General features: G+C 42.0%; 1 protein-coding gene and 1 long non-coding RNA gene across 3 annotated transcripts; both read left to right on the top strand.

Moving 5' to 3' along the window:
* The first annotated feature begins 2,995 nt into the window (after nt 1-2,995).
* Nucleotides 2,996-24,568, top strand: ankrd13d (ankyrin repeat domain 13 family, member D). 2 transcript variants are annotated; one of them, XM_064344064.1, is made up of 16 exons: nt 2,997-4,115; nt 4,330-4,465; nt 5,326-5,450; nt 5,766-5,811; nt 11,651-11,794; nt 12,440-12,629; nt 16,493-16,559; nt 16,764-16,845; nt 17,030-17,091; nt 19,394-19,524; nt 20,053-20,210; nt 21,065-21,178; nt 21,654-21,826; nt 22,606-22,685; nt 22,970-23,209; nt 23,939-24,568. In XM_064344064.1, exons 1-16 carry the CDS (start codon nt 4,032-4,034, stop codon nt 24,000-24,002), a joined length of 1,896 nt encoding a protein of 631 aa, XP_064200134.1. In that variant the 5' UTR covers nt 2,997-4,031; the 3' UTR covers nt 24,003-24,568. The 2 variants fall into 2 exon arrangements, with proteins under 2 accessions (XP_064200135.1, XP_064200134.1); XM_064344065.1 differs by lacking the exon at nt 21,065-21,178 and having other exon boundaries at nt 2,996-4,115.
* Nucleotides 5,818-9,831, top strand: LOC135259547 (uncharacterized). The gene is made up of 2 exons (XR_010331313.1): nt 5,818-7,153; nt 8,022-9,831. It is a non-coding gene; the product is annotated as an uncharacterized LOC135259547 (long non-coding RNA).
* Nucleotides 24,569-25,706: the final 1,138 nt, after the last annotated feature.

Here is a 25,706-nt window from a genome sequence, read left to right as displayed (position 1 = left end):
ATATGGATTCAACGGGAGCTCTTCTGTGCTTACTCGCCTGTGTTCTTCTTTAAAACCACGGACAGGTTTTCTAATGATATTTCACGCATTGCATAGCTATGTCATGGTGCTGCCCTAACAAAGTGACAGACTGGTAAACCTCCGGTTGAACGATTGAATCCCGCCTCGTCCTCAGGCAGATTATTTTCTCTTTTACACTTAACGTTCTCTTACGCTTATATTTGCTTTACCCAAACTCACTCATGGCCACCCATATGCATTTCATGATGGCAAATGTATTACTTTTATTAAAAAGTTACACCAGTTCACCGCTGTGCCATTTCTACTATCTACATTTCTTCACTTCACAAAACCTTCTTATCAGCAAACGCCACGTTTCTACATTCATGTTACCTCGCCCCGTTCTCTATCTAGCCACATACAAACAATTACTACGTATGTACGTTCTGCAACTCCCCATTAAAACATTACATTTAAAATCATTTAAAATTCACTCATAATTATAACTACTAGTACTGAACATGAAAAAACACAGCAGTGCAATAGATTTCACACGTTACTTAACCCTCCACTTTAATGGCTAACACTTTATAGCGACTGTTATATATACCGTTCGATAAGGAATATAAGCTCGCTCATGGTTACTCCATTTACTTCGCACTATACTCCATGATCATGTCAACCTTCACCTACATGCCCATTCTGCTAAAAACATACTGTTTCAACTACGCAATTTCATAATTTCATCCTAATTTCTCTCACACTGTTGTTATTTTCTCATATGCAAAGCCTGCTGGGACATATGCGTCTGCTCCTATTCTCCACTATCATGTTTTCTGGTTCTAGTTATTGCTACCCAATATTTCCTCAATTCTTTCAAGTCACTTGGCCCTGTGTTTTGTAATCTTACCATTTTACAATGTCATGCAAACTTTGTGTCAGATCAAAGAGTCAAATATTTAGAATTGCCTCATGGAACACATTGAAATTAATGTACAAAACTGCTGCTGAGTAACTACAGGAAGCATATTTCTCCAGAAAACATCAATCAATCTTGACTGTGAGAGAGCCATCCAAACATATGTTTGGCCTGTCCATGTAGTGCATGCTTATACACACAGGGCCAAGTGACTTGAAAGAATTGAGGAAATATTGGGTAGCATTGCTTTGAAATACATCTTATGTCATTTCGGTGAGGCAAGATAGCCTATATTGTTTCTAGTACCGTAACGTGGCGTCATTTTGATATCAATACTTTTGAATAACTTGGCATTTTTGTACGTTGAAAACGTGTTTTTTATGAGATCCTACAGAGCCTAGGTTGAATTTCTATTTCACATATATAGTACCTCAAGTAATTTCCTGCCCATTGATGAAGGCCCGTGCTCCAACATAGTATGCAGACTTTCCCTCACTTTGTGCCTTCTTTACCATAGGCCACATCTTCAATCTGGCCTCCCTGACAGGTTGAGAAAGATCCTCAGCAAAACAGAGCTTGTTATCACGCATGAAGGGATGGTGATGATGATGATGATGATTGCTCTTGGCCTGGAGCTGGTTTGTGTTAATTTCTTGAGGCGATGTGCAACGTTGATGGCAACTGAAAGCTTGTCCTTGTTCTCTGGGAGAATGTTTTGACAAAGCTCTATGATTTTTCCTTCACGTTTTCGGATGATTTTTCGGCGATGCCATAGAGCTTCAGATTCCACCTTCTAGCGTAAGTCTCCAACTCACACACACGCGTTTGAAGTATAGGCACTTTGCGTTCTTCCTCTTTAAGACGAGCATCGAAATTCATCATTTTCTTCTGTGTCTTTTATTTCACTGCATGCAAAGTCCAGTGTTTTTTTCAGCCCTTCTATTTTCAGTGAGTTTTCATCAATTTTCTTAGAGTATTCACTTACCAACTTTTTAATTGAGTCAGCTCGCTCGTTTATAAGTTGGGAGAGAGTAGAGATGATGATGCTCCATCATCATCATGCTCCATCTCATAAAGAGCCTTTTTTGCGGCTGGGGATTTAGACAGAGTCACAGGTTGCAGAGGAAATTCTTCTTCTGACATGGAGACTGATGCTACTGATGAAATGGTGCTAGCATAATCATGGCACGAGGCTATCAGAGCATTACCAGGCTGGGCTTCAGGAGTGTGGTTTTTGCACTTTTGCATTCTTTTTCTTTCGCGACTCGACATTAGGTTGCTTTCAACCGTTTCAAAAGCTAGTTCAGCTGTCGCAGAAGTTAGTCAAATGAGGATTTTTTTGTTTTTTCATCGCTTTAATATTTTTTGTGCAGGAGCTCAGCAATATCAACCTTACTCGGTAGCCATCTTGGAAACCCCCTGGTCTGTGCTGTAAGGAAGTGGAGCTTTTCTGTGATGACCTAGAGTATGTCCGAATTGTTGTACTTTTTACTTGCATACTAAATGCGCTGAATGATAGTATATTTAGTACGTAGGCTAGTATGGACGCAGCAATAGTCCTAATGTTCTACAATTGGCTACTTTGATCCGATTTTGCAATTGGCAGATGCAGCTAAATGTCCAATGGGAAGAATTATTGATTGTGGTACATGGAGCCTTTGTGATAATGTAATCGGCAGGAAAATGATGAAGGGGAAAAAAGCAAAATCCCCCTTTTTCGGCCTTATTGTGTGGAAGTGTGAAGTTGTGAATTTTGTCCATTTACATGAGGTCAGAAGATACATAAATTAATCTTCTTAAGGGCTGAGAGTCTATGGTTAGACATATGTCTATGGGGAATACCGCCCCACCAAGCCATAACTTGGCGGGATGGTGTACCTTCCATCAAAATTCTGCCATCATTTGATCTAAATAGTTCTTGAAATACTATTTAGCTGTCTGTAACTAACGTTGCGCCCTGGATCGGTCGTTTGAAATAAATACTTTATTAAATAAATAAATAATAATTTTAAGAAACGGAAGAAATCACTAAATCCCGAGTCTCTCTTCCACTGCACATCCCTCCTCCCTCGCTCGTTTCTCTCACGTAACCTGGAACTAAAGCCACACTGACGTGAAAATTAAATAAATAATTTAATTTTACTGAAAAATAAGCAGAAGTCCGAAATATAAACGGGTTACTTAGTCCAGATTTCGCGTGAAGATGGAAATACCGAAAGCACAGAATCAAAAACTTGTGCCGCTGAGTTAGAACGGGTCCCAAGGTTCGACAGAATTGCAAGCTGTTTGGACACCGGCCAGCCGATCGAGAGCGCCCGGTGTCGGATTCGCACTTCTAGGTCGCAGAGCCAACGCGAGTGACCTGGATGTGAAATGGAAAGTAGGCCGCGACCCGGCATTTGATTTTGACAGTGACGAAAGAAAAAAACCCAGCAGTAACTGCGAGAAACAGAGGGATGCTAAGAAATAATTATAACCAAGACAAAACGCGGAAGAAAACGAGAACTACTGCCGTTTTAATATAAATGCATATGATCGTTCATTCCCGAGGAAGCTGAGTGGCAAGCAGTTGGCTATCTTGATTTAGATAAGATTAACGTTAATAATGAAACGATTGGCCACATAATGTTAGGTAGCAACAATTCTGACAACAGTTTAAAACAAAGAACGCACTGATATGTGTAACATTCAGCTGGATATTTAAAAAATACGCGTAATTTATGTATTAAATACTTTAGGATTACGGTCTGTATTTATCGCAAAACATTTCTCACAAATGATTGGAGTTATCTAGCCAGCTAACTAAATTCTAGCCAGCAGCTAACGTTGGTGAAACCCTGTTACGACTCGTTGGTTTTTCCTGCAAGGAACCCAGAAAGATTCACCTGCGGACCATCAATTTCCTGGGCGTTCATTAGTATTTAAAATCATTGGTATTAATAATGCGACATGTTTAAGGGCTGTTAATCCGAAAAGCCGTATCGTTTGTGTTGACACCCACTTGGTAGTTAAACAGATCAACACAGTAGCTAAATTAGCTAACCAGTTAACGGTTAACGATACTGAAGAGTGGACGGCAACATAACTGTGAGTTATCCTACGGCAATACGCAATGGCTCAAGACGAATTTCCTTTACATTACCTTGTGTGGAACAACCAATACCTAGAGCTAGACCGAGAACTACAGAAAAGGCAGGTAAGTTAGCCGGTTAATGATTTAAAATAATTGCGCCGAAGATGCATTCTGTCTGTAGGCTACTTTAATAAGACCGCGATTTCTTCATTGTGGGAAATACGGTGTAGTTAACACCGCATAACGGGCAGGTTGCTGTTCGGGTCTATTAGACATTAGGCAGTCTGCCTGTACCGCACTGCTGCTCCGCGCTTACCAACTCTCACTCACTTTGCAGCAAGATGTGGAGCGGCTGGACCCGCGAGGACGCACCCCGCTGGAGCTGGCTGTGTGCTTGGGCCACCTGGAGTCCACGCGCGTGCTGCTGAGGCACTGTGCGGACCCCACGCACAGCAACTCCCAGGGCTGGACAGGTGAAAGGGAAATGCGTGGATGGGTGTGGGTTGCAAGTGATGGGGTGGGGGTGCAGGTCGCGTAACAAACAACAGGCATATTTTCAGCAAATAAAGTGTCGGTGAAATACGTACTCGCTACACTGAAATATTTATCAGACAAAAGACGCATTTAATAACATAAAGTTGATGACGTGTGTAGGTTTTCATTTTACCGGCTGTTGATTCTCTGTGTTGAAAAAAACGCTTTCTCACATGGGTGCTGTCAGTAGGGTTTGTAACTTGTAGTGTAACAACATATGTCTATATTGTGCTGCTATGCGGGGTTTTTCCCGTGCGTTTTGTAATTATGTTATGCCTAAAAGATGGAGCCCGGGGCCCTGTTTCACCAAGCAGGATTACTGAGTTAGCTGGATAACTTCACTGAGTAAAACCCAAAATCCTCCCATAATCTGGAACATGGATTGAAGTAAAAAGAGCTGTTTTTGGTTTTAATCTGCAGTTATCCAGCTAACTCAGTAATCCTGCTTTGTGAAATACCCCCCTGGTGGCATCCAGGCATTTGTGTACTCGCTTTAGGCAGGATAGTAATGCATTATGGGTCAGCCACAATACTTAAAGGTTAAAATGCATTTTCTCCTGCTGTGTATTTAGTGATTGTAGTGGTTACTTAAAACAGTCTTCTTTTGGTGTGTATTTAGTTGAATTAATGGGTTGAAACCTCTGTAGTCCTGGTTTGTATTTGGTGGTTTCAGTGGGTTAAAGCATATGTACTCCTGATATATGTGTAGTGCTTGGACTTTGTTAAAACCTATGTATTCCTAATATATGTGAAATGGTATGAATGGGCTAAAACCCAAGTACTCCTGCTGTGTGTCTAGTTTTGCAGGAGGCAGTGAGCACTGGGGACCCAGAGCTGGTGCAACTGGTGCTTCAGTACAGGGACTATAAGAGAGCAACAGAGAGGTTGGCTGGCATCCCAGAGCTGCTCAGCAAACTGAGACAGGTAACACCGCACACAGATCCCCATTCAGCTGGGTTTGACATGGGTACATCATACAGGTTAGACACTCACAGATCGCCCTGATACTGCACAGGTGAGACCCTCGCAGGTAACTCTAGCACTAAATAATCCCTAATAACATTAAAAGTGTAATTAAGAACAATTAACAGCTTGTTAAAATACTGGTATTGCAGTAGTGGTTCGAAGAAAAACCGGTATCCACTGGAGTCCCCAAGGACTGAATTTGAGAACCACTGTTCTAGCGAGTGAATGAACTGTATTGATTTGCTTCTGTTTCCCTTCTCATGGACCTGACAGGCACGTGATTTCTATGTGGAGATGAAGTGGGAGTTCACAAGCTGGGGTAAGTGTGTATGTGCGTGTGTGCATGCATACGTATGTGTGAGCTGGGCTAAGTGTGAGTGTGTGTGTGTGTGTGTGAGTTGGGATTATTATGTTTGTGTGTGTATGTGTGTGAGAGAAAAAGAGAGCTTGGGGTAAGTTAAAATTTTCACGCAAGTCCGAGTTTTCGTTCTATTCTTGTCATTTTGCGATTAGCCTATATGGAATTGACGATGAGAAAGTAATCTATTCAACAGCAAATTGTTTACAACGTGTGTATGTTTTCTGCTGTTGTTGCCAGTTATTTGTGGAATGTGAATGCATTCTGTCGCCTCGGATGTCAAGACATGAAAGTGAATGTTCGCATAAAAACATAATGAATGTGTTTGAGAGGATATATAAAACCGTTACAATCTGACTATTGGCCTGTTATATCCTATTTGTTGCATAACAACGGTCGAAGTTCAACTACCAACGACAGTTTTGCTTGACAACGGTAAAATATGCCCAAACGGCTGCAGAAGCATATTTCAATTTCAGGTGATTAAATCGATAAAAAATAATAAATACAAAAGTAACCATATATAGTCATTGTTGGTAACCCGTTGTATATAAGTGGAATAAACCCCTCTGGGCTGTCCCGGTTATTAGAAAATAATGTAGGCTACTTCGGTGGTAGTATGGGGTTACAGAAGAAATCATAGAAATCACAGATGGACCGACAACAACGTCGCTTTTTCATACGTCAGTGGGCTAATTTGCCTAATCTTCGCGGGACTTTAGACCGCGGTGGAAACGCAGACAACAATGGGCTGAAGGAATCTTTTAAGCCACGTTTCCACCAAAAGTACCCGGAACTACTTTTCAAGGAACTAAAAGGTTCCTTGAAAAGTAGTCCGAGTTTTCATTCTATATATTCTTGTCACTTTGCGATTATATGGAAATGACGATGAGAGTCGAATTAATCAATTCAACAGCAAATTGTTTACGTGTGTATGTTTTCTGCTATGAATGTTGTTACCAGTTACGAATGTGAATGCATTCTGTTGCCTCGGATGTCAAGACATGAAAGTGAATGTTCGCATAAAAACATAGCTAATGAATGTGTTTGAGAGGATATAAAACAGTTACAATCTGTATATTGCCCTGTTATATCCAGTTTATTGCATAACAACGGTCCAAGTCGAACTACCAATGAGAGTTTTGTTTGACAACGGTAAAATAATATACCCAAACGGCCGCGGATAAAAATCAATAAATAGCCTACTAAAATAACCATATATAGTCATTGTTGGTAACCTGTTGTATAAGTGGAATAAACCCCTCCGGGCTGTCCCGTTATTGGAAAATAATGTACTTTGGTGGTAGTATGGAGTTACAGAAGAAATCATGAGACAGATGGACAGACGACGATGTCCCTTTTTCATACGTCAGTGGACTAATTTGGCTAATCTTTGCGGGTCTTTAGACCGCAGTGGAAACGCAGACAACAATGGGCTGAAGGAACCTTTTAGTTCCTTGAAAAGTAGTTCCTGGGACTAAAAGTTCCGGGTACTTTGGGTTGAAATAAAATGCTGCGAGTACTCGACCAATCAGAAATGTTCAGCGCTGCAAGCCCCACCCCCAAAGTTCCTGTACTTTTGGAAAGTACTACCCCCCAAGCAGGGACTTTTTGGGGGGTAAAATAATGTCCCCGGAACTTAGACCCTGGTCCCTGCGGTGGAAACGCACTGAGTTCCTCAAAAGGTTCCTAGTTCCTGGGGAAAGTTCCTGCGTTGGAAACGCGGCTAATGAGCCGCGCGCGAGCTGGTTCTACTCGCTCGCAAAGTATTTCTTCTTGCTCACGAAGAGCCACTTTCTCCTCACGCGGAGTTGAGTTGCTTTTTGTCAAGAGTAGGGTTGTGGGGATGAGGTGGAGATTTATGCTAATGTATTCACTGGTATGGATGAGAACAGTCATACGTCACTTCCCTGTCGTCCAAACAACTATGCCCCCTTTTTGGTGAAAGCAAGCGCTATAAAAGTGCCAGTACCAAATTGGAAAAAACTAGTGGTACCATGCCTAAAAGCTGCTGCATTGTATTTTGCACGTCAAACAATAAAAACCTCAGTTTACGATTTTCTTTACTTCCCCAAAGAGCGAAGGACAGTAAAAGAAGAGATCTGTGGCTTCAGGCCATTCAGGCCATTCAGAGAGCATGGAAATGGTAAACTGTGGGACCTGGCCATTAGATCTAACGCATCAAAGTTAAATTAAAGCCGCAAGTGGCGTTGGGAGGGGTCCAAGCATTGGCACAAGTACGCCCCCTATGGAGTGATTTTTTAATGGTTTTGTCCTCTTAATCATATACCTTCACCCAACATATCTACTGCATCGCCATGGATGTCTCCTAGCCGCTAGGCGTGAAGGCCTTTACTACGTGGTAACACTAAAGGCTGTTTTATACTTCCGCATAGTACACGTAAAAATGGGTCTGTGTAGGGGTTGTGCGCAATGTGCAGCATGTGCGACGGTTGCGGACCACGGCTCAAGAAATTAAAAGCGTGTAGTTAGTAACCAGTGCCCGCATACGCCGTAAATAAGATGATTGGTTGACTGCTGACATGAGGTCACTGGTATACGGCTCTGACTAACAGCTTATAACAATTGATTCACAAAACCGATAGGCAACGTTAAATATGAGACTAAAAGCGCTTTTGTCAGGTGAATGTCTTCGTTGCAACAAGTTACATCTAGCTGAGCATTTTTGTGGTCATTGGTGCAGTATTTAGTAGGTTTTGAAATATGAAAGGTGTTGTTGTCTTTTGAACTATAACGGTAAGTAACAAAATCTAATTACGTGGCCTGCGCAACCTGTGCAATATGCTGCACAAATGATTTGGCCCTTCGCGAGTGCCGCACACAACGGAAACTATGCAGACTACGCAAAATTATAAAACAGCATTTAGATGGTCCGGCGTGTATGTAGAGCTGCAGCGCTTCCGTGCCGCAACTAAAATAGGCGTCAAACACATATTCCAATCCATTGCTCATTTTAGCAGAGAATGCACATTTCAGAGCGCCTCAGAGACAGATAGAATAATAACACATAAATACGCATTTCAAATGATAAATACGACATTGAGAAAAAAACGAAACAAAAGACGAAATTTCAACTCGCGACCTGCGTGCTGCGCGCAGAGTAGCGTATTATTTATTTAGACATTGGCAGATAAGAAAATGTTCGGTTACGCTGACCTATAAAACGCTATTCCAAAAGCAAAATCAGACATGTTATACATCGTTAGAAAGCTTATACTCTCACCTACTGAATAAATGAATTGTCAATCAAACCAAATTGTACTAAAAAGGGTGACAACGCCGTAAGCAACAGGTGTGGTATTACGCACAGCTGTTTTTGAAGGTAGCCTACCCAGTTATCACAAATGCGCGTATATTTCACAAACGGATTGTCCAAGACAATATATGACGACTCATTCACAAAAGGGACATCTCTACGCGTAAAACCAATGGCAAGATTGTATATTTATTAAATGCTTAGTCCCAGATATTGACTGTATAATTACATGGTATAATTTAAAAAAACTTTGTCTCGTTTATTTCGTTATTCAGTGAGCAGCGTTTTCACTGCTGTATTGGCATATTTTAGGGCTAATGTCGGGTTTATCTTGTTGCTACGGAATATTACATTACATTACAGGCATTTGGCAGATGCTCTTATCCAGAGCGACGTATAACAAAGTGTATAATCATAATCAGGAACAAGTGTGTCGAAAACCCTAGAGAGAACTACCGTTCCAAGTGCAGGGAACAACCGCATAGTTCAACTTGGAACTTGTAGGTTAAACTGGTTAACACTAACACAAACAAGAACAGCAACAACGCAGTCTATGCAAAAATACAAGCAATAGTTAAGACGAGTGCATTAACTAAGTCACCTACGAAACAGCTAACTAGTTACAACCCTAAGCTTACAGTCAATTTAGAGATTAAATTTAGAATATGATTTCTCTCAGCATAATGACGGATTCAAAGACTAAACAAACTCACCCGATATTGTCTTCAAATGAAAAGTAATGATTCATCCTCTCAAAAAGCTTTTACTAACAAACTTTTAGTAGCAAAAAAGGAAATATCAACTCGCAACCCCTGCTACCTGCGCTCGGAGTACCATATTATTTATTTAGACATTGGCAGACTACAGCATAAATTGCGTCTTTTGTTTATATTCAACATTAGAAATTGCAGCGAGAAACTGCAGCTGTAGACACAAGATAGTCTGTTATGTTATGGTAGCAACGGAACGAAGCGGACTATACATGTATTGCCATCATTGTTTTATTATACGAGCGTGTTTTCGCGCGTGTGCACAGAAACTCAAAACCTACCAATGAAATGGTTTAGCTATTTCTCAGCATAATGACAGATTTGAAGACTAAACACACTCACCCGATACTGTCTTCAAATGGATCCATGCCAAAGAAAAGTATTCATCCTCTCAGAAAGCTTTTACTAACAAACCTTTAGTAGCCTAGCATGCACTCTGGCTGGCACTGGCAAAAGTCCAAATGGCGGGCAAACAATATGGTGGACAAAGGTGCTCCCAATGGCAAAGTTGTAGAGCACATTCAGATGCATCGGTCGATGAAGTTTTGTGTTGATCTAACGTATGGTGTTGGAGTTATGACCTTTTAAACATGACCCTTTGTTATAGCGCCACCATCTGGCCGACATAGGTGATTTTTAGTGCCTGAGTAGTGGGGGGCCATAGGAACCCACCTGCCAAATTTGGTTGCTCTAGGACTTATGGTTGCTGAGCCTCAGACACTTTTAGCGGAGAAAAATAATAAGAATAATAATAATAATAATAATAATCCTAACAGATACAATAGGGTTCCACCAGCTTCGCTGCTTGGACCCCTAATAATAATAATCCTAACAGATACAATAGGGTTCCACCAGCTTCGCTGCTTGGACCCCTAATAATCCTAACAAATACAATAGGGTTCCACCAGCTTCGCTGCTTGGACCCCTAATAATAATCCTAACAGATACAATAGGGTTCCACCAGCTTCGCTGCTTGGACCCCTAATTACTGACTCTGTTTAGTTTGTTTAACTAATCTTCAGAACAGAAAGGATACATAGCCTGCTATGGGAACATTATTTAGCCTTAATTGTTAGCTGACCAGTAACGTTAGCACAGGAAATGAACTTTGCGTGCATAAACATGATTCGCCGCATGAAATTAAAGCCTGTATATTTATGTCAATTACAAAACGCGGGATCCAAAACTAATATTCGAATGGTCAAATTTAGGTTCGAACTTTAAAAAAATAGATTTTTTAATAGTTTTCGAACTTCGAATATTTGAGTTTCTCTGTGGCCCGCCAGCCCAGAATGCAACGTGAGGCTTGACTGAGCGAATGGCAGGTGCGGAGCGGGTGTAATCCTGTTGCAGCAAATCACAGCACATAGGTGCTTTAAAAAGACAACTAATACCATATTGGTTCAGATCATACAGTCTATGGTTCAGATGTCTCAAAGTAGCTCAGAGATATGTACCTTAGTTTTATTTATCATATCACACAAATGCCCGCCTGATTTGCAGGCAGCCTCTTGCGGGCCATAGAAAAATTCAAAAGGTGCCGTATCCGGCCCGCGGGCCACTAGTTCAATAGGCCTGCTCTTGGTGTTGGAATTTCCACGCGTGAAAGTGGTTCTGTGCTCGCGTAGTGAATATCTACTCACGCTAATTATTGGCATTAAATTGACGCCATACTACTATCGAGCATCTGGCTTACTGCACAAGGAAATACAGGATTGAGGAGAAAGTACATCATGTCCCATTTCACCCTCAGTACCGCTGGTGTCCAAGGTGTGCCCCAGCGACGTGTACAGGGTGTGGAAGAGTGGGTCCTGTCTACGTGTCGACACCACCCTGCTGGGGTTTGAGCACATGACCTGGCTCAAGGGCCGCCGCAGCTACATCTTCAAAGGTGGAGGTGAGAGATGGAGCACTGTGCCTTTTTGGGCCTCGTCCCTGATGAGCTCAACTCAGGTGCTTTCACACTCATTTCGCTATAGAGGCTTTTTTAACACCAGAGAAAGTGCTTGAGTTTGTCAGTGCAAGGTGGTTTCAGGATGGTTGAAAATGAGCCGTGGTTGACTTTGCACCTGGTGAGAAGACATTCTGCTCCAGGCCAATGATGTTTGAATGCATGAAAGACATGTATGAGGGGATAACATCATAAGTGGTGCGTTATCTGAGCTCTCTACAAAGCTTACAACGCTGATGAGAGGAAAACATATTGCGCAGATGCAACACAGTTTGGCTAAATTTCTACAGTGTCAAACCATGGAGGGGTGACTAGATAACTAGAAAACGTGGAGGGATAAAGGTAATATCAAACACAGTCTGTTTTTTTCACTCCCACAAGAAAAGTAAATGTGAGAATGACCAATCACTTTCTGTTCTTTGTTGTTACCAAGCACCTTTCTGTAATCTACTTTAAGACAATATCAGGTCAGTCCTGGACAAGATTTAGTGTCCGTGGTTGAGAGTTGTGTGCGAATGTGCATTCAGATGGGTTTTGGGGGGTTTTATGGGTTCTGACATAGATTGCCCCTCCACATGTTTCCTGTCCCAGAGAGTGGGGCTGTGGTGATGGAGGTGGACCATGAGAAGCAAGTGGTGTACACCGAACCCCTATCCCTCTCGCCCCGGGACGCCTCCTCCCTCCTGGCGGCCATGCTGCCCTCCCAGGAGAACACCGCCCAGCGCCTGACCTCCCCCATTGTATCCACCCACCTCAACACCCGCAATATTGCCTTTGAGAGGTGAGTGCTTTAAAAACATCCCAATACTCACCTCAACAGACCTGTCTCAACACCCACCTTGACACCCTCAACATTGCCTTCAAGAAGTGAATTCTTTAAAAACATTTCAACACTCATCTCAACACCTACCTTAACACTTGCATACCTTAACACACAGCATTACCTTCAGGAGGTGAGCACTTTAAAAACATCTGGACACTCACCTTAACGCCGTACGTCAACACTTTCATCTTGGCCTTTGTGTGGTGCTTTAAAAGCATCTGGACACTCACATGAACACCTACCCCAACACCTTGAACTTCATCTTTGAGAGGTAAGTGCTTTAAAAACACTTTATAGAACTTTGTGGCACCTGGTCACAACACCGTGTGGGGCTGTGGACAGCAAGGTCTCTGGGAAACATAACATAACATAACATTTTATAGAAACCTGTATTGGCATAAAAGTAAAATCATTATACCAATATCATATCTGGACAAAATCCCAGCTTTTAGATTCACACCATTATTTGTCGGATATTTAAAGCGAAATTTCCTGCCTGAAATGGACCTGATTAAATTGTGTCACCACAACTGCTCTGCCCCAGATAAAATTCAAGTTATCGTACTGCTATCACGTAATACCTGCCATCCGGCCAAGTTATGCCTTAGCAGGGCATGCCCCATACCTATACAGCATAGAGAGTTTGGCACTTTTCAAGGTTCCCCACAGAAATAACCGCAACAGTCACAGACTCTAAGCCCTTAAAAACATTCATTTCTGTACATTCTGTACAATTCAAAAGAAAGAATTCATAAACAACTTCACATGTCCCCACAAAAAGGCCCAAACTAAGGGGATTTTGCATTTTCTCATTCTTCTTCTTTTTCCTGCCAGAAATGCTCCTAGCCCTCAAAGAATATGTCTCCCCATTGGTCATTTTACATGCATCAACCAATAAAAATATTGGATATAAACAAAATGATCGTATATACAACTACGCACATCCAAAACAGCACAACTTTGCATTTCTGATGTCTGTTTTCCTCGTAGCCTAGTGGGTACTCCCATTGTCTTTTGTTTGGAACTTTTTATAGGACCGAGAGACCTGTGTTCAATTCCCCCCTCCGACTGCAGCAAATCTCTAAACTCAGTACACTGGCTTGCTTGCCTAACTAAAAATACAACATTTAAACTATTGCTTTTACATCTTGTCATAAGGTTGATAGAACTTAGTTGGGTTATTAAATTTAAATTAATTTATTGTATTATTTCAAATTTTATGAGTCACCCTCAGCTACCCTGTTAATGGCACAGCACTCTGAGTACTGAACCAAGAATACCTGGAGATCACGCTTTATCAACCTCAATACTTATTGTATTGACCCTCGGCACTTATAAATTTAAATGTCTCTATTTGACTTTGTTGGTGGATCACTGCATCAGCATGAGAGAGGAAACACAAACACACATATACAAAAATATAAGCTTTAATGACAAATAATTGTTGTTCTAAGTTAAGCAGTTTGGTTGTAATATGGGATAGGATACTGGCACAGTATAGCACAATACAATTCCATACATATAATGTAGAATGTAGTGACGAGTCAGACGTTACAGTATTAGTATTATAGTTCCTAAGTGAAACGCTCTCTCAGCAAGGTTGCTGGGTACCGCTACACAGAAACTCACTATGAACTAATACCATTTTACGCACGTAGCCTATGATTAGTATGAGACAGACAACAATCAGTCACACTCGGACTCATAACACAAAGTTCTTTAACCATACAATTAGGTTTACAGTCTAGCCGCTGTCTTGCAACTGCTGGCTCCGTACAGATGTACGCATAAATACAGTAGGTTGAACTTCAAATTATGGCGTTACTTACGTGTACTTACTTACGAGTGTGGAGGAGAGGAAGAGAGGAAAGAGGGAGGAGAAAGTGATCCCCGAGACCTAGCTGAGGCAGCATGCGCTAAGTTCAAAGCCGGAAAAAAGAAGAGCCGCGGCCTCGGTGGTCATTGACTTAAAAGCCTGGCCGGGAGAGAGCGGTCTGAGCTGTCACTGGCTGTTTGGAGGGCATACCTTCATATCACGTCCGCCTTTTCCATTGTAGGGCGGGTTTCATATTGAATATTTATTCAATTTTGATCTAGTTTGATCATTATTTAGCAATACAAGGAAGGGGGATATACTTTGCACCCCGACCTTCGTTATGAGTGTTAAAGTATACCCATACCAAACATGAACTTTTGGTTCAGGTTACGAAAAGATGAATTATTTATAAATCGTGCAGGCTAGGGAACTCAGAAACGCGATACTGTAATATTCTAATAGCTTGCACTCACTTTGAGTTTTTCAGACCTGTTGGATATTGTAATTGTATTTGCTAATTATTCAATTAGACTTTCCTCCATTCGCTGGTGTGAATGGAGCGGCCTTGAAATACTGAGGGTGCACGCTTGTCGCCGGTGGTGCTCTATAGGGATACGCAGCATTTATCTAGGCGCCGAGTTGGCGCAGTCCAAAGATATCACACCGTGGGGGGTTCACACTGCGAGCGTGGTTAACAGCGAATGAACATTCGTTACTATGCCTCCACTACATGCAAGGAGGTTGTTAATCCCCCCCCCCCCAGTGTCATGTATAGTTTTGATCTTAGAATGAGGGGTCTGACGATCCTGAAGGGAAGTGGACGATGGTGTTGGAATGTTGAAAGTAACAGACACAGGCTCATTTGGCAGCTTATGCAGAAATAGGCCTAAATCATTTGAGCCCTCAGAGAGAGGGCTGCTGAGAAACAACTTACGACTGCCCTACAATCTGTTAAATCTCTCCGGGACAGTTCTGCTTTTGGCATTTTCAGCAAGTGTAACGTTAGCTACCTTGTGTCTGAGTAACTCCCCATTCTTGTATGTTGAAAAACGTGTTTTTCATGAGATACAAGTTACTGCAAGAATCTGTTTTTCTGTTAGCCAGTGTGATACCAGCTGATGCAAGTAGATGGCAGTGGCTGCCAGTCAGTGTGAGATTCGCAGGCACAGGACGTCTTGCTTGGTACCAACTTTTGCCGGAATATTAGCAACAAGCTAAACGAGCTGAGAGAAATTGGCAAATCAAAACATGAAAGCTTCTTTTTTATACAAAGAAACATACAATCATTCAGGGAACAGAAAGGCTGGACAGCTAAATACATACATACACATAAAATCGGACATATCGGCACCTATTCAATCAATCTTTACTGTTACGAACCTATCCACGCATTTGTTTGCCGTGTTCATCTACTGTATGCTTGTACACGCACGGCCAAGTGACTTGAAACAATTTAGGAGACATTGTGTAGCATTGCTTTGGAATACAGCTTCTTTAATTTCTGTGAGGCAAGATGGCCTATATTGTTTGTAGTACAGTAACTTGGTGTTATTTTTATATCAATACTTTTAATGGCATGCCTAGATTTAGCCAGTTTGAATTAATGATTTATAGACAGTGCTTTGTAAGTGTGAGTAACTTGGCATTTTTATACGTTGAAAACGTGTTTTTAATTAGATTGGACATTTATGTGACCATACAATGAATGGACATGAGCAGCATCAGGCCACATCTCACATCCATCAAGCGTACCTGTCTGTCAGGCAGAAGCCGTGGGGAAATGGGATGACAAGGGGAAGAATTGGAGGCCTTTTTTAAAATCACGGTGATCTAACAGCATGGCCTCTGCAATCGACCAGTCGATCATGATCAATGTACTGCGCACCCCTGACCTAGAACATTGTATAGGTGAGGGTTGGTCTTTTGGACTGTGCGAAAGATGTGAATGGGGGAGAGAGAGAAAGAGAAAGCCACTTGAATTGATTGTGTTCTCTCCTTATTTTAGGAACAAATCGGGTATTTGGGGGTGGCGCTCAGAAAAGACGGAGGTGGTCAGCGGTTATGAGGCCAAGGTGAGCGTGAGATTAAATAGATTCTCTAGAAAAAAAGAACTGAATAAAGTATTTGTGCGAATGTGGATCTGTGCTCTAAACTCCCATCAATACCAACAGGACCTCACCCATGAGGTATATTTTATTGCTTATTTGTAATTATCTGACTGGAGTTATGTTCTCATGGGGATTCGATGTGTAACCTGGGTTACTTTGTTGGTGAAGGTGTACAGCGCCAGTAATGTGGAGCTGGTGACTCGATCCAGAACAGAGCATCTCTCTGACCAGGACAAGTCCAGGAGCAAAGGTAACTAGTGGGTTGATCTCTGATCAGCGATCAACAGGTGAACACCTGGTCCTTAAAATAATATTAATTTGGTGCTTAGAAATGCTGATTAATTTGATAGGAATTGAGAAGTTAGTAAGTTGGATGGGAAAGTTTGTGTGAAGTGTACAGTAATGACCATCACATTTACATCTTCATCTCCTAGGCTCAAAGACTCCGCTGCAGTCATTTCTGGGAATCGCAGAGCAGCACGTCGCTCATAATGGGGTGAGTGCTGTCATCATCATGACTGACTCCACCCTCTGTACTGACCTCATAATGATGTAAGTGCTGTCATCATTATGGCTGACTCTGCCCTTTTTTCTGTCTTCATTTGACATCGGTGTGTTTGTAGAAAGGGTAATTTCATGTGAAATCTATGTGAATTTGGGTTGATGTTTCCAAAATTTCCTGAAGTTTATCAAAAACAAACAGCCTTTAGAGGAAAGACTTTTAGCAAAGAAATCACTTTTGCATAAACCTTATTGTTTCAATTCAACGTTTCAATATTAAAGTTGGTGTGTTCAAAGTATTGAACAGATGTTTTTGTACCTACCCAGGCTACATAGAGGGCACTGCAATTTTATATAATTTCACATGGTGTGACTAGGGTTGCAAAATTCCGGGAATATTCAAGGTGGAAACCTTTCATGGGAATTAAAGGGAATTTATGAGAATTAACGGGAAATAACGGGAATAAAATGGAAATATAGCCCTATTAGCTCAGGCTGCATTTACCATGTCATATGCAGATAGAAACAAACCTTTCACTATATCATAAGCAGACATAATTGCAAACATTCCCTATGACACCCCTCCAAAAAAAAAGACTTTTCTCTTAACACCTAAAAAAACCCCCTAAAAACAGTCTTCCGAGTGTTGTTTTAGAATTCTATTTACATTGATAGTTGAAGCGCGGGTTTTTAGAAAAAGTCAAGGAATGACAGACATGTGGAATAAACATGAACAAAATACATCCCATTTTACTGCCAAGGGGTCCGTTGACCCCGCGGTTCTAGTGACGAGCAGTATACTGTGAGTAGTGTCAAGTGACGTCGGCTGCACACTACGTGACCAAAAACCGACAGTTTTGAAGAGAAGCTAACTGCTTGTCCAAAATTACCAATATTTATACAACGTCTCCATGCCGCTTCACAGTGATAAAAATAGCCTACTTATCAGACGGCGTTAATTTCGTCCACAAAAAATATTCATTACGACCCCTTTTTCCACGACGAAAACAAAACATAATGAAATAAAAATTCACTTTTGTAAACAAAAACATGACAAATTGTATTATTTTCATTGGCGAATATAAACTAAATGATAAACCGAATGAATACCGCTGTCAGAATACGCCTTAGGGTTTAAAGTGAACACCTCATTTATAAAATAAATGTTTTACAATAAAGAATGAATGGAAATAGATGAATTAAAACTCCTCAATTAGCATGCTCAATCAAGCTATCACATGGTAACAGCTAGCGAGCAGAAGGTGTTAACAAGGTATAAACTGTGTATTTTGCATTAGGGTACTATCTGCCGGTTAACTGAAATATCATATAAAATATATTCACTCCAGTTATATAATCAAAACTTACCTGATAGCATGTAGTCCTTTGGCTCAGACAGTGCGGCAGTGTTGGCAGTAATGTGGGCTGTACACGTGATGGGAGAATGCACTGTGCATGCAGAGGGTTGTAATTTTACTGAATTCCTATTCAAAGGGATGCTGGCGAGTACATGTGCGCTGCTGAAAGCAGTGCATGGTTACAATTCAATTAAATGGGCATACTTTTAACCAAAACATGCCATAAGACCTAGTATTGCTTTTTTGTGTGCATCCCCCCCCCCCCCCAAATAAGTTCACTATTAAAAGGTAAGATTTTTATATTGAAACTGTGCAAAATTCCCGAGCGTAACTTCCCTTTAAAATAACATAACTGCCTCTGCTACGTAACCTGGCAGGCTATTCCACACATTGACTACTCTCTGCGTGAAAAAATTTGTCCTGATGTCTGTACGGAATTTTTGTGCTAATTTCCATTTACGTCCCCTTGTTCTACTAACAGAACTCAACCTGAAGAATTTCTTGTAGTTCACTAAGTTGATCCCCTTTATAAATTTAAAAGCCTCAATCAAATCATCCCTGAGTCTTCTTTACTAAGCTTGAAGAAGTTAAGCATCTTAAGTCTTTCCTTATAGCTTTTATCTTTCATACTAGGAATCAATTTGGTTGCTCTTTTTTGAACTTTTTCCAGAGCCTCTATGTCTTTCTTATAGTACAACCCGCAGAACTGCACACAATACTCTAAGTGTATTACTAAGTATAACTTTCTTGTATTTATACTCAATGCTTTTGGCTATACTGTATATCCCAGCATCCTGTTTGCCTTTTTTACTGCTACAGCACAGTACCTAGAACCAGAAAGGCAGTGATCAACCATTACTCCTAAGTCTTTTTCAAACTAAGCACATTCCACTTGTGTGTTCTTCTCAGTATTGATGCTGATTGATTGATGTGTTGCAGAGTCACATATCGCAGTGTGCTAGCCCTCACAATCCCACCGCTATCACAGCAGAGGAGTACTTCGACCCTGAGTTCCCCCTTAACAGCCGTGACATAGGGAGACCGGTCGAGCTAACCAGCAAAGTACAAAGGTACTGTCTCTCTCCAGGGAAGTACAGAAGTACTGTCTTTCATCAGTACAGAAGTTCTGTCTCTCACCAGTGAAGTACAGTACATAAGTACTGTATTTCAGTAGTATAGAAGTACAAGTACTGTCTCTCATCAGTAAGGTATAGACGTACTGTCTCCTATCAGTGAAGTACATACGTACTGTCTCTCACCAGTGAACTACAGAAGTCTTTGACAAAGTTCCAATTTTCTGTCACCAGCAAAACAGGTACTGTATACTGAAATTACTGAGAAACTTGTCTCTCTAGTAAGGTATTCTGTCTTGTCTGTCAGTCTCTCTGTCACTTACACAGCAGTAGAGTGAGTATCAGTCTCTGTTATTTACAGCAATCGTGTCAGTCTCACAGTTATTTAGAGAAGTAGCATGTCCGTCTCTCTGGTATTTACAGCCATAGAGTGAGTGTCAGTCTCTGTGTTATTTACAGCAATAGTGTCAGTCTCTCAGTTATTTACAGCAGTAGAGTGATTGTCAGTATTTTCATGGTTTACAGATTTAAAGCAACCCTCTGGCTCAGTGAGGTCCATCCTCTGTCTCTGGCGGAGCAGGTCACGCCCATCATCGACCTCATGGCCATTTCGAATGCCCACTTTGCCAAACTTCGTGACTTCATCACACTACGTCTGCCCCCCGGCTTTCCTGTAAAGATAGGTGAACAAGCACTCGCCTGAGGGGGGGCGGGGTGGGGGGGTGATTAGGGATCAGTGCTTCGTCTATGCGACTTTCCGGCATTCAAAGGAATGTCTAACCTGAAGAAGAAACATTACATTTAAATGCAATGAAAAACATTAATCTGAAAAAAATACAGTATTTTTGGATATGATAGGAAAATGTGAAAAATGTGTGTCATTTCATTTATATATCGCTTTTCTGAAGTGCTTTACTGTGATGAGTGGGAACTCACCTCACCCACCACCAATGTGTAGCACCCACCTAGGTGATTCACGGCAGCCATTTTTCGGCAGAACGCTCACCACACATTAGCTAAGGTGGAGAGGGAGAGAACATTTTAAATCAGGGGAAGATTAGGTGGCAAGTTTTGAGAGAGCCAGATTGGGAAATTAGCCAGGACACAGAGGAACCCCCTACTCTTTGCGACAAGTGTCATGGGGTCTTTAATGACCACAGTGAGTCAGGACCTCAGTTTAATGTCTCATCCAAAAGAGAGCATCTCCTACAGCACAGTATCCCCATCTCTGCACTGGGGCATTGGGGTTTATTTGACCAGGGGGGAGAGTGCCCCCTGCTAGCCCACCAACACCACTTCCAGCAGCAACTTATTTTTCCCAGGTGGTCTCCCATCCAAGTACTAAACAAGCATACACTTACTTAGCTTCAGCCATTCGGCAGGAGAAGGGTGCATGGTGGTATGGCTTAAACTATTATTCCAGATTGATTGCAGTATGTATGTTGGATGAAATAATGGAATTTAAAAAATATAAAATGGACTCCTAGTCTTTGTCTGTACCTGATGGCGAATACCAAAAACTATGTTTTTTTTTCAGAGATACCTCTGTTCCATGTGCTCAACGCACGAGTGACCTTCAGTAACTTGTGTGGCTGCGATGAGCCTGTCAGTTCTGTTACTGTCCTGACACCAGAGGGCAGCAGTGAGCCCGGTAATCAACAGTTAATCACCTTACCGTTTCTCCCAATGAACCCCAGATACCATTTAAACACTTACTGTAGTGCACGACTATTACAGTGCTGCTGATGATTATAATCCTCCTTTTTATTTACTACTATTTATTTGCTTAGGGAGAATACTATTTCTAGATAATGAATATAACAGATAAGGGATTCAATAATATTCCTTATCTAGAGTGACTAATGTTATCACTTACAAATCTGTTTCTGCAGCTTTACATTTATGGAAGCAGTTCAGGCTATGCACCTTCCTCACAGTTACAATGGTAGAGCTCCACCTGGGATTTGAACCCACAACCCACAAGCACACTGCTGTACACTGTGCTCTCAGGCTTTGTGGTAGATAGTTCTTAAGTGCTGTACTTAAGGTAATGTTTATTGTGATGACCGATGTACTAAAATTCCATTCTTTATTCTTTTTTCCTTACTTCTACCCTGTCTCTCCAGGGCAGACCCCAGCTCTCCTGCAGTGTGAGGTGGACCCCTGCGTTTTTGAGCCCCCCCCTGACTACACCACCCTGGGGCCAGGCCGCAGTGAGCCAATGAGGGATGAGGATGACAACCTGCTGCAGTTTGCCATCCAGCAGAGCCTACTGGACGCAGGCACTGAGAGCGACCAGGTGAGGCCCTGCCCCACCCCATGCACACCTGTGCCCTGTGCCTCGAGGGCCTGCAGGCCCACAGGGTGTTCTCGCCAAAGCACAAGCTGTTGGTGCAATGACTTGCCCCATGGGCCAAATTTAAATCTTGTCCATGACAGCGCCACATTTCCACAGGGCAGAGCATTATTGGCTGTTTCATCACCCAGGAGAGAAGGGCTTCACACACACATGCTTACACATACGCAAACACACACACTTGCACACACATGTATGCACACCCACGTACATATGCACGCACATGCACACACACACACACACACATGCACAGCACACACACACACACAGGCACGCACATTCCAAAGCTGCTTGCCACATTGTATTGGTCTGGGGCGGGGCTAGAAGAGCAGGGTTGGCTGGCTTGTTTGTAGCACGCATTTGCAAAGGCCTGAAAAAAAGCATCATTGATTACATGCGGTGAAAGGACAACTGAGCTTCCTCTGCAGGGCGGTCTCTACCTCAGTCAGCTCTGATTCCCAAACTTAGCCTTCTGTGATTCCCAAGATCATCTTGCTCTGATTCCCAAACGCAGCCAGCTCTGATTCCCAAACTCATCCAGCTCTGATTCCCAAACTCAGCCTGCTCTGATTCCAAAACGCATGCAGCTGTGATTCCCAAACTCAGCCAGCTCTGATTCCCATAAATGTGTCCCTTTGGGAATCTGCCCTGATATTCTGAAAGCAAACATTGTATCTTTAATTAATATTTAAGTGAATTCAGCACTGCGCCTTTCCCATTAGGTGACCATATGGGAGGCTCTTACTAACAGCCGCCCTGTGTCTCAGACTCACCTATATGAAGAGGACTCTCAGCTTGAGAGGTGAGTGTGTACAAGGTGTGTTTGTGTTGACCTGTAAGTACTTCAGTGTAACACAGCAGCGAGTTAGGAAGCTAACTGTGTCTCTACAGCTAGGATTTCAAGCCGTAGTCCTGGGGGGCCACAGCGCCTACAGGCTTTTGGTGTGTTTCACTTGAGTAATTAAAAGAGCTTTATAAAGAGTTAAACCTGCAGATTTCTGCAGTCCTCCAGGTTTTTTGTCCTACAGCATCAGTCTTATCTCCCTCTCTGTGTCTCTTTCATTCTGTCTGTGTTCTTCCTAATAGGGCAATCCAGGAGTCCCTCTCACTCTCATTGGCTAACAGTGAGGGACGGGAGGAGTTAGTGGGACCAGCAGAGCCTGCCAAACTCCAGCAGCTGTCCCCATCAGACCCAGCTGTTCATTCCCCTCCTGCTTACACCTCATTGGTCGAGCCCCGGGTTTCAGGGGCACTAAGTAGCAGCTTTGACGAACAGTTGCGCCTTGCCATGGAGCTCTCCTGCAGGGAACAAGATGAGATGGACAGGTTGGTGAGGAATGTGGGAGGAAGGGAGAGAAAGAGAAAGAGGAGGAATAGGGGAGAGAGGGGAGAAGCTGGTATGCTATGTTACGGAGGGTGTTGACATGGGCAGGTAAGAGAGGTGGAACTTGCTGAAGAGGTGTGATTGCAGAGTGAAATACAGAAAAAACTGTATTTGACTCTGAATCTTCAGAGCTCAGTTGGACCAATAGTTCACTAAAAGGAAAAATATTATTGAGGTGAAATGGTATTGTGGGATGCTGTATGGTTTTACCACATGCTATATGGAAGACGTCAAAGGGTTGCCGGGTGATCTTGAAACCCCAGCCAAAGTGATGTAATCTCTGCCAGGGAAGCTGAAATCTCTCTGCAACAATCAGAATAAGGCAAATCTCTCTAATTCCATCCACTCTGGGGGGGTGGGGGGTGGGGTATATACGTAAATATGGCCATTTCTGTTTGAGAGTGTGTCCATCTTATGAAATTGGTAATAAAGTGTAAAGTATGCTTTATGAGTAAAGCATACTTATCATGAGTAATTGCCATGTTACATTGTTTAACGGATAGAAATACTGGTTGGCTTTTCAGTGTCCATTCTTCCATTCTGTGTTGAATCGGTAAAAATTTCAGCAGTTTGGCCAGAAGAATCCAGCAATGATGCTATGTAGGCTTCTCTCTCTACCCAGTCTTCTTCAGGTTGTGCTAACAAAGCATTTTCCATTGGACCCATAACAGGAAAAGGCGCGAGGAGGAAGAGGAGCTGGAGAGAATACTGCAGCTGTCACTCACAGAGAAGTAGCCGCTCAAAATGCAGAGGAGTGGGAAGAGGAGGCATGTATGGGCGTGGTTTCAACAGGGGAACAAACTGGTTTATTTTTTGTTTTTTCCTTAAATGTTAAATTATTATAATTATTATTTGTTCTATTAAGGGATACAATAGAGCAGACGGTGCAATACAGTACTGACTGATCTGACAAACGCCGCACTAAGATAGTCACAAACACAGGCTGAGAAAGTGCGTTGAATAGTGTCTGTCCCAGCACAGTGACAGAAATGTAGAAATCATTTCCCAGAGGGGGGAGTGAGAGCGTTAGTGTGGTGCAGCTACAGCAACGGACAAGACGCTACTTTACATAGTGAGTGAATGAGAGAATGGTGGAGAAAAGTGAAGATGACATTGTTTTGTTTTTTGAAAAATAACAATCCTGCTGTCTTGATAATTTGAGTGAAAAAAAAATCTAACCTTAAACCTAAAAAAGATGATAATAATGATGACGATGCTGACATAATTATAAATCGTACTTATGTTTGAAGAGTATGTTGGTTGGCTAATGTATGATATGGAAAATAAAGTTATTAAATGTGTTGAATGTTTTAAATTGTGTCTTTGTAACAGATCTGTATCTGTGCATGTGCATGTCACAACATCGCATTTCCATTTATAGTTTTCTCAAAACTGTAACTGTTAAGCTGCATTTCCACCGCAGGAACTTTACTCCGGAACTAGGAACCTTTTGAGGAACTCAGTGCGTTTCGACCGCAGGAACTAGGGTCTAAATTAAGTTCCGGGGACTTTATTTTACCCCCAAAAAGTCCCTGCTCGGGGTGTAGTACTTTCCAAAAGTACCGGAACTTTTGGGGTGGGGCACAAGCGCTGAAAATTTCTGATTGGTCGCTTACTAGCAGTGTTTTATTTCAACCGCCATTTTTAAAAATCTGCAGCCGCAAACCGATTTATTTTCATAATAACTTGGCATCAAACTTGTATGTTATGCGGCGCAGTAGCCTACTTTTGGTTATAGCCTGCCAACGTCTTGGAATTATAACGTGTGCTCTTCTGTTCTTTTCTTGCTTTAGTATTCGTTTTATAAAATGTTAAGCATTCGTGCTGGGACAGCATATTACGTACCAAAACATTCAAACAGTTCAATTTGGTTGCTGAATACTTTCTTCCGGATTTTCTCTTTTTAGCCCGTTGTAATGATGCTCTAAGTTTCTGCCGACAGTAGATTGGGATGGTAGGTATGCCATCCGTCAAGTTATGCCTTGGCGGGGCATGCCCCATACTTATGCAGGACAGAGAGGCTGGCACTTTTTAGGGTTTCCTACAGACATAATAACCACAATGACCACAGATTCTCAGCCGTCAAGAACGTTAGTTTCTGTAATTTCTGACCTATGTGAACAGACATAATTCACAAACAACTTAAAACGTCCACACAATAAAGCCCCTGGGTGATTTTGTGTTTTCTTGCCAATTACATTATCACTAATGCTCCAGTACCACAATCAATAATTCCCTCCATTGAACATTTAGCTACATCAGCCAATAACAAGTTCAGATCTTGCAAGTAGCCAATTCCTTGCAGGATACACACACAAAATGGACATATAAGGAAGAGCACACGTTTTAAAACTCAGCGGATGCCACCCTTGGTTGTGTGGAACTAGCTTGCTAGCTAACTGATATTTGCCACAAAAAAAAGACTTGCTTTTACAGTTG

The sequence above is a fragment of the Anguilla rostrata genome, chromosome 7, assembly GCF_018555375.3.
Source record: "Anguilla rostrata isolate EN2019 chromosome 7, ASM1855537v3, whole genome shotgun sequence".
Taxonomy (NCBI): Eukaryota; Metazoa; Chordata; class Actinopteri; order Anguilliformes; family Anguillidae; genus Anguilla; species Anguilla rostrata.
This window is presented reverse-complemented; position numbering and strand designations above follow the sequence as displayed.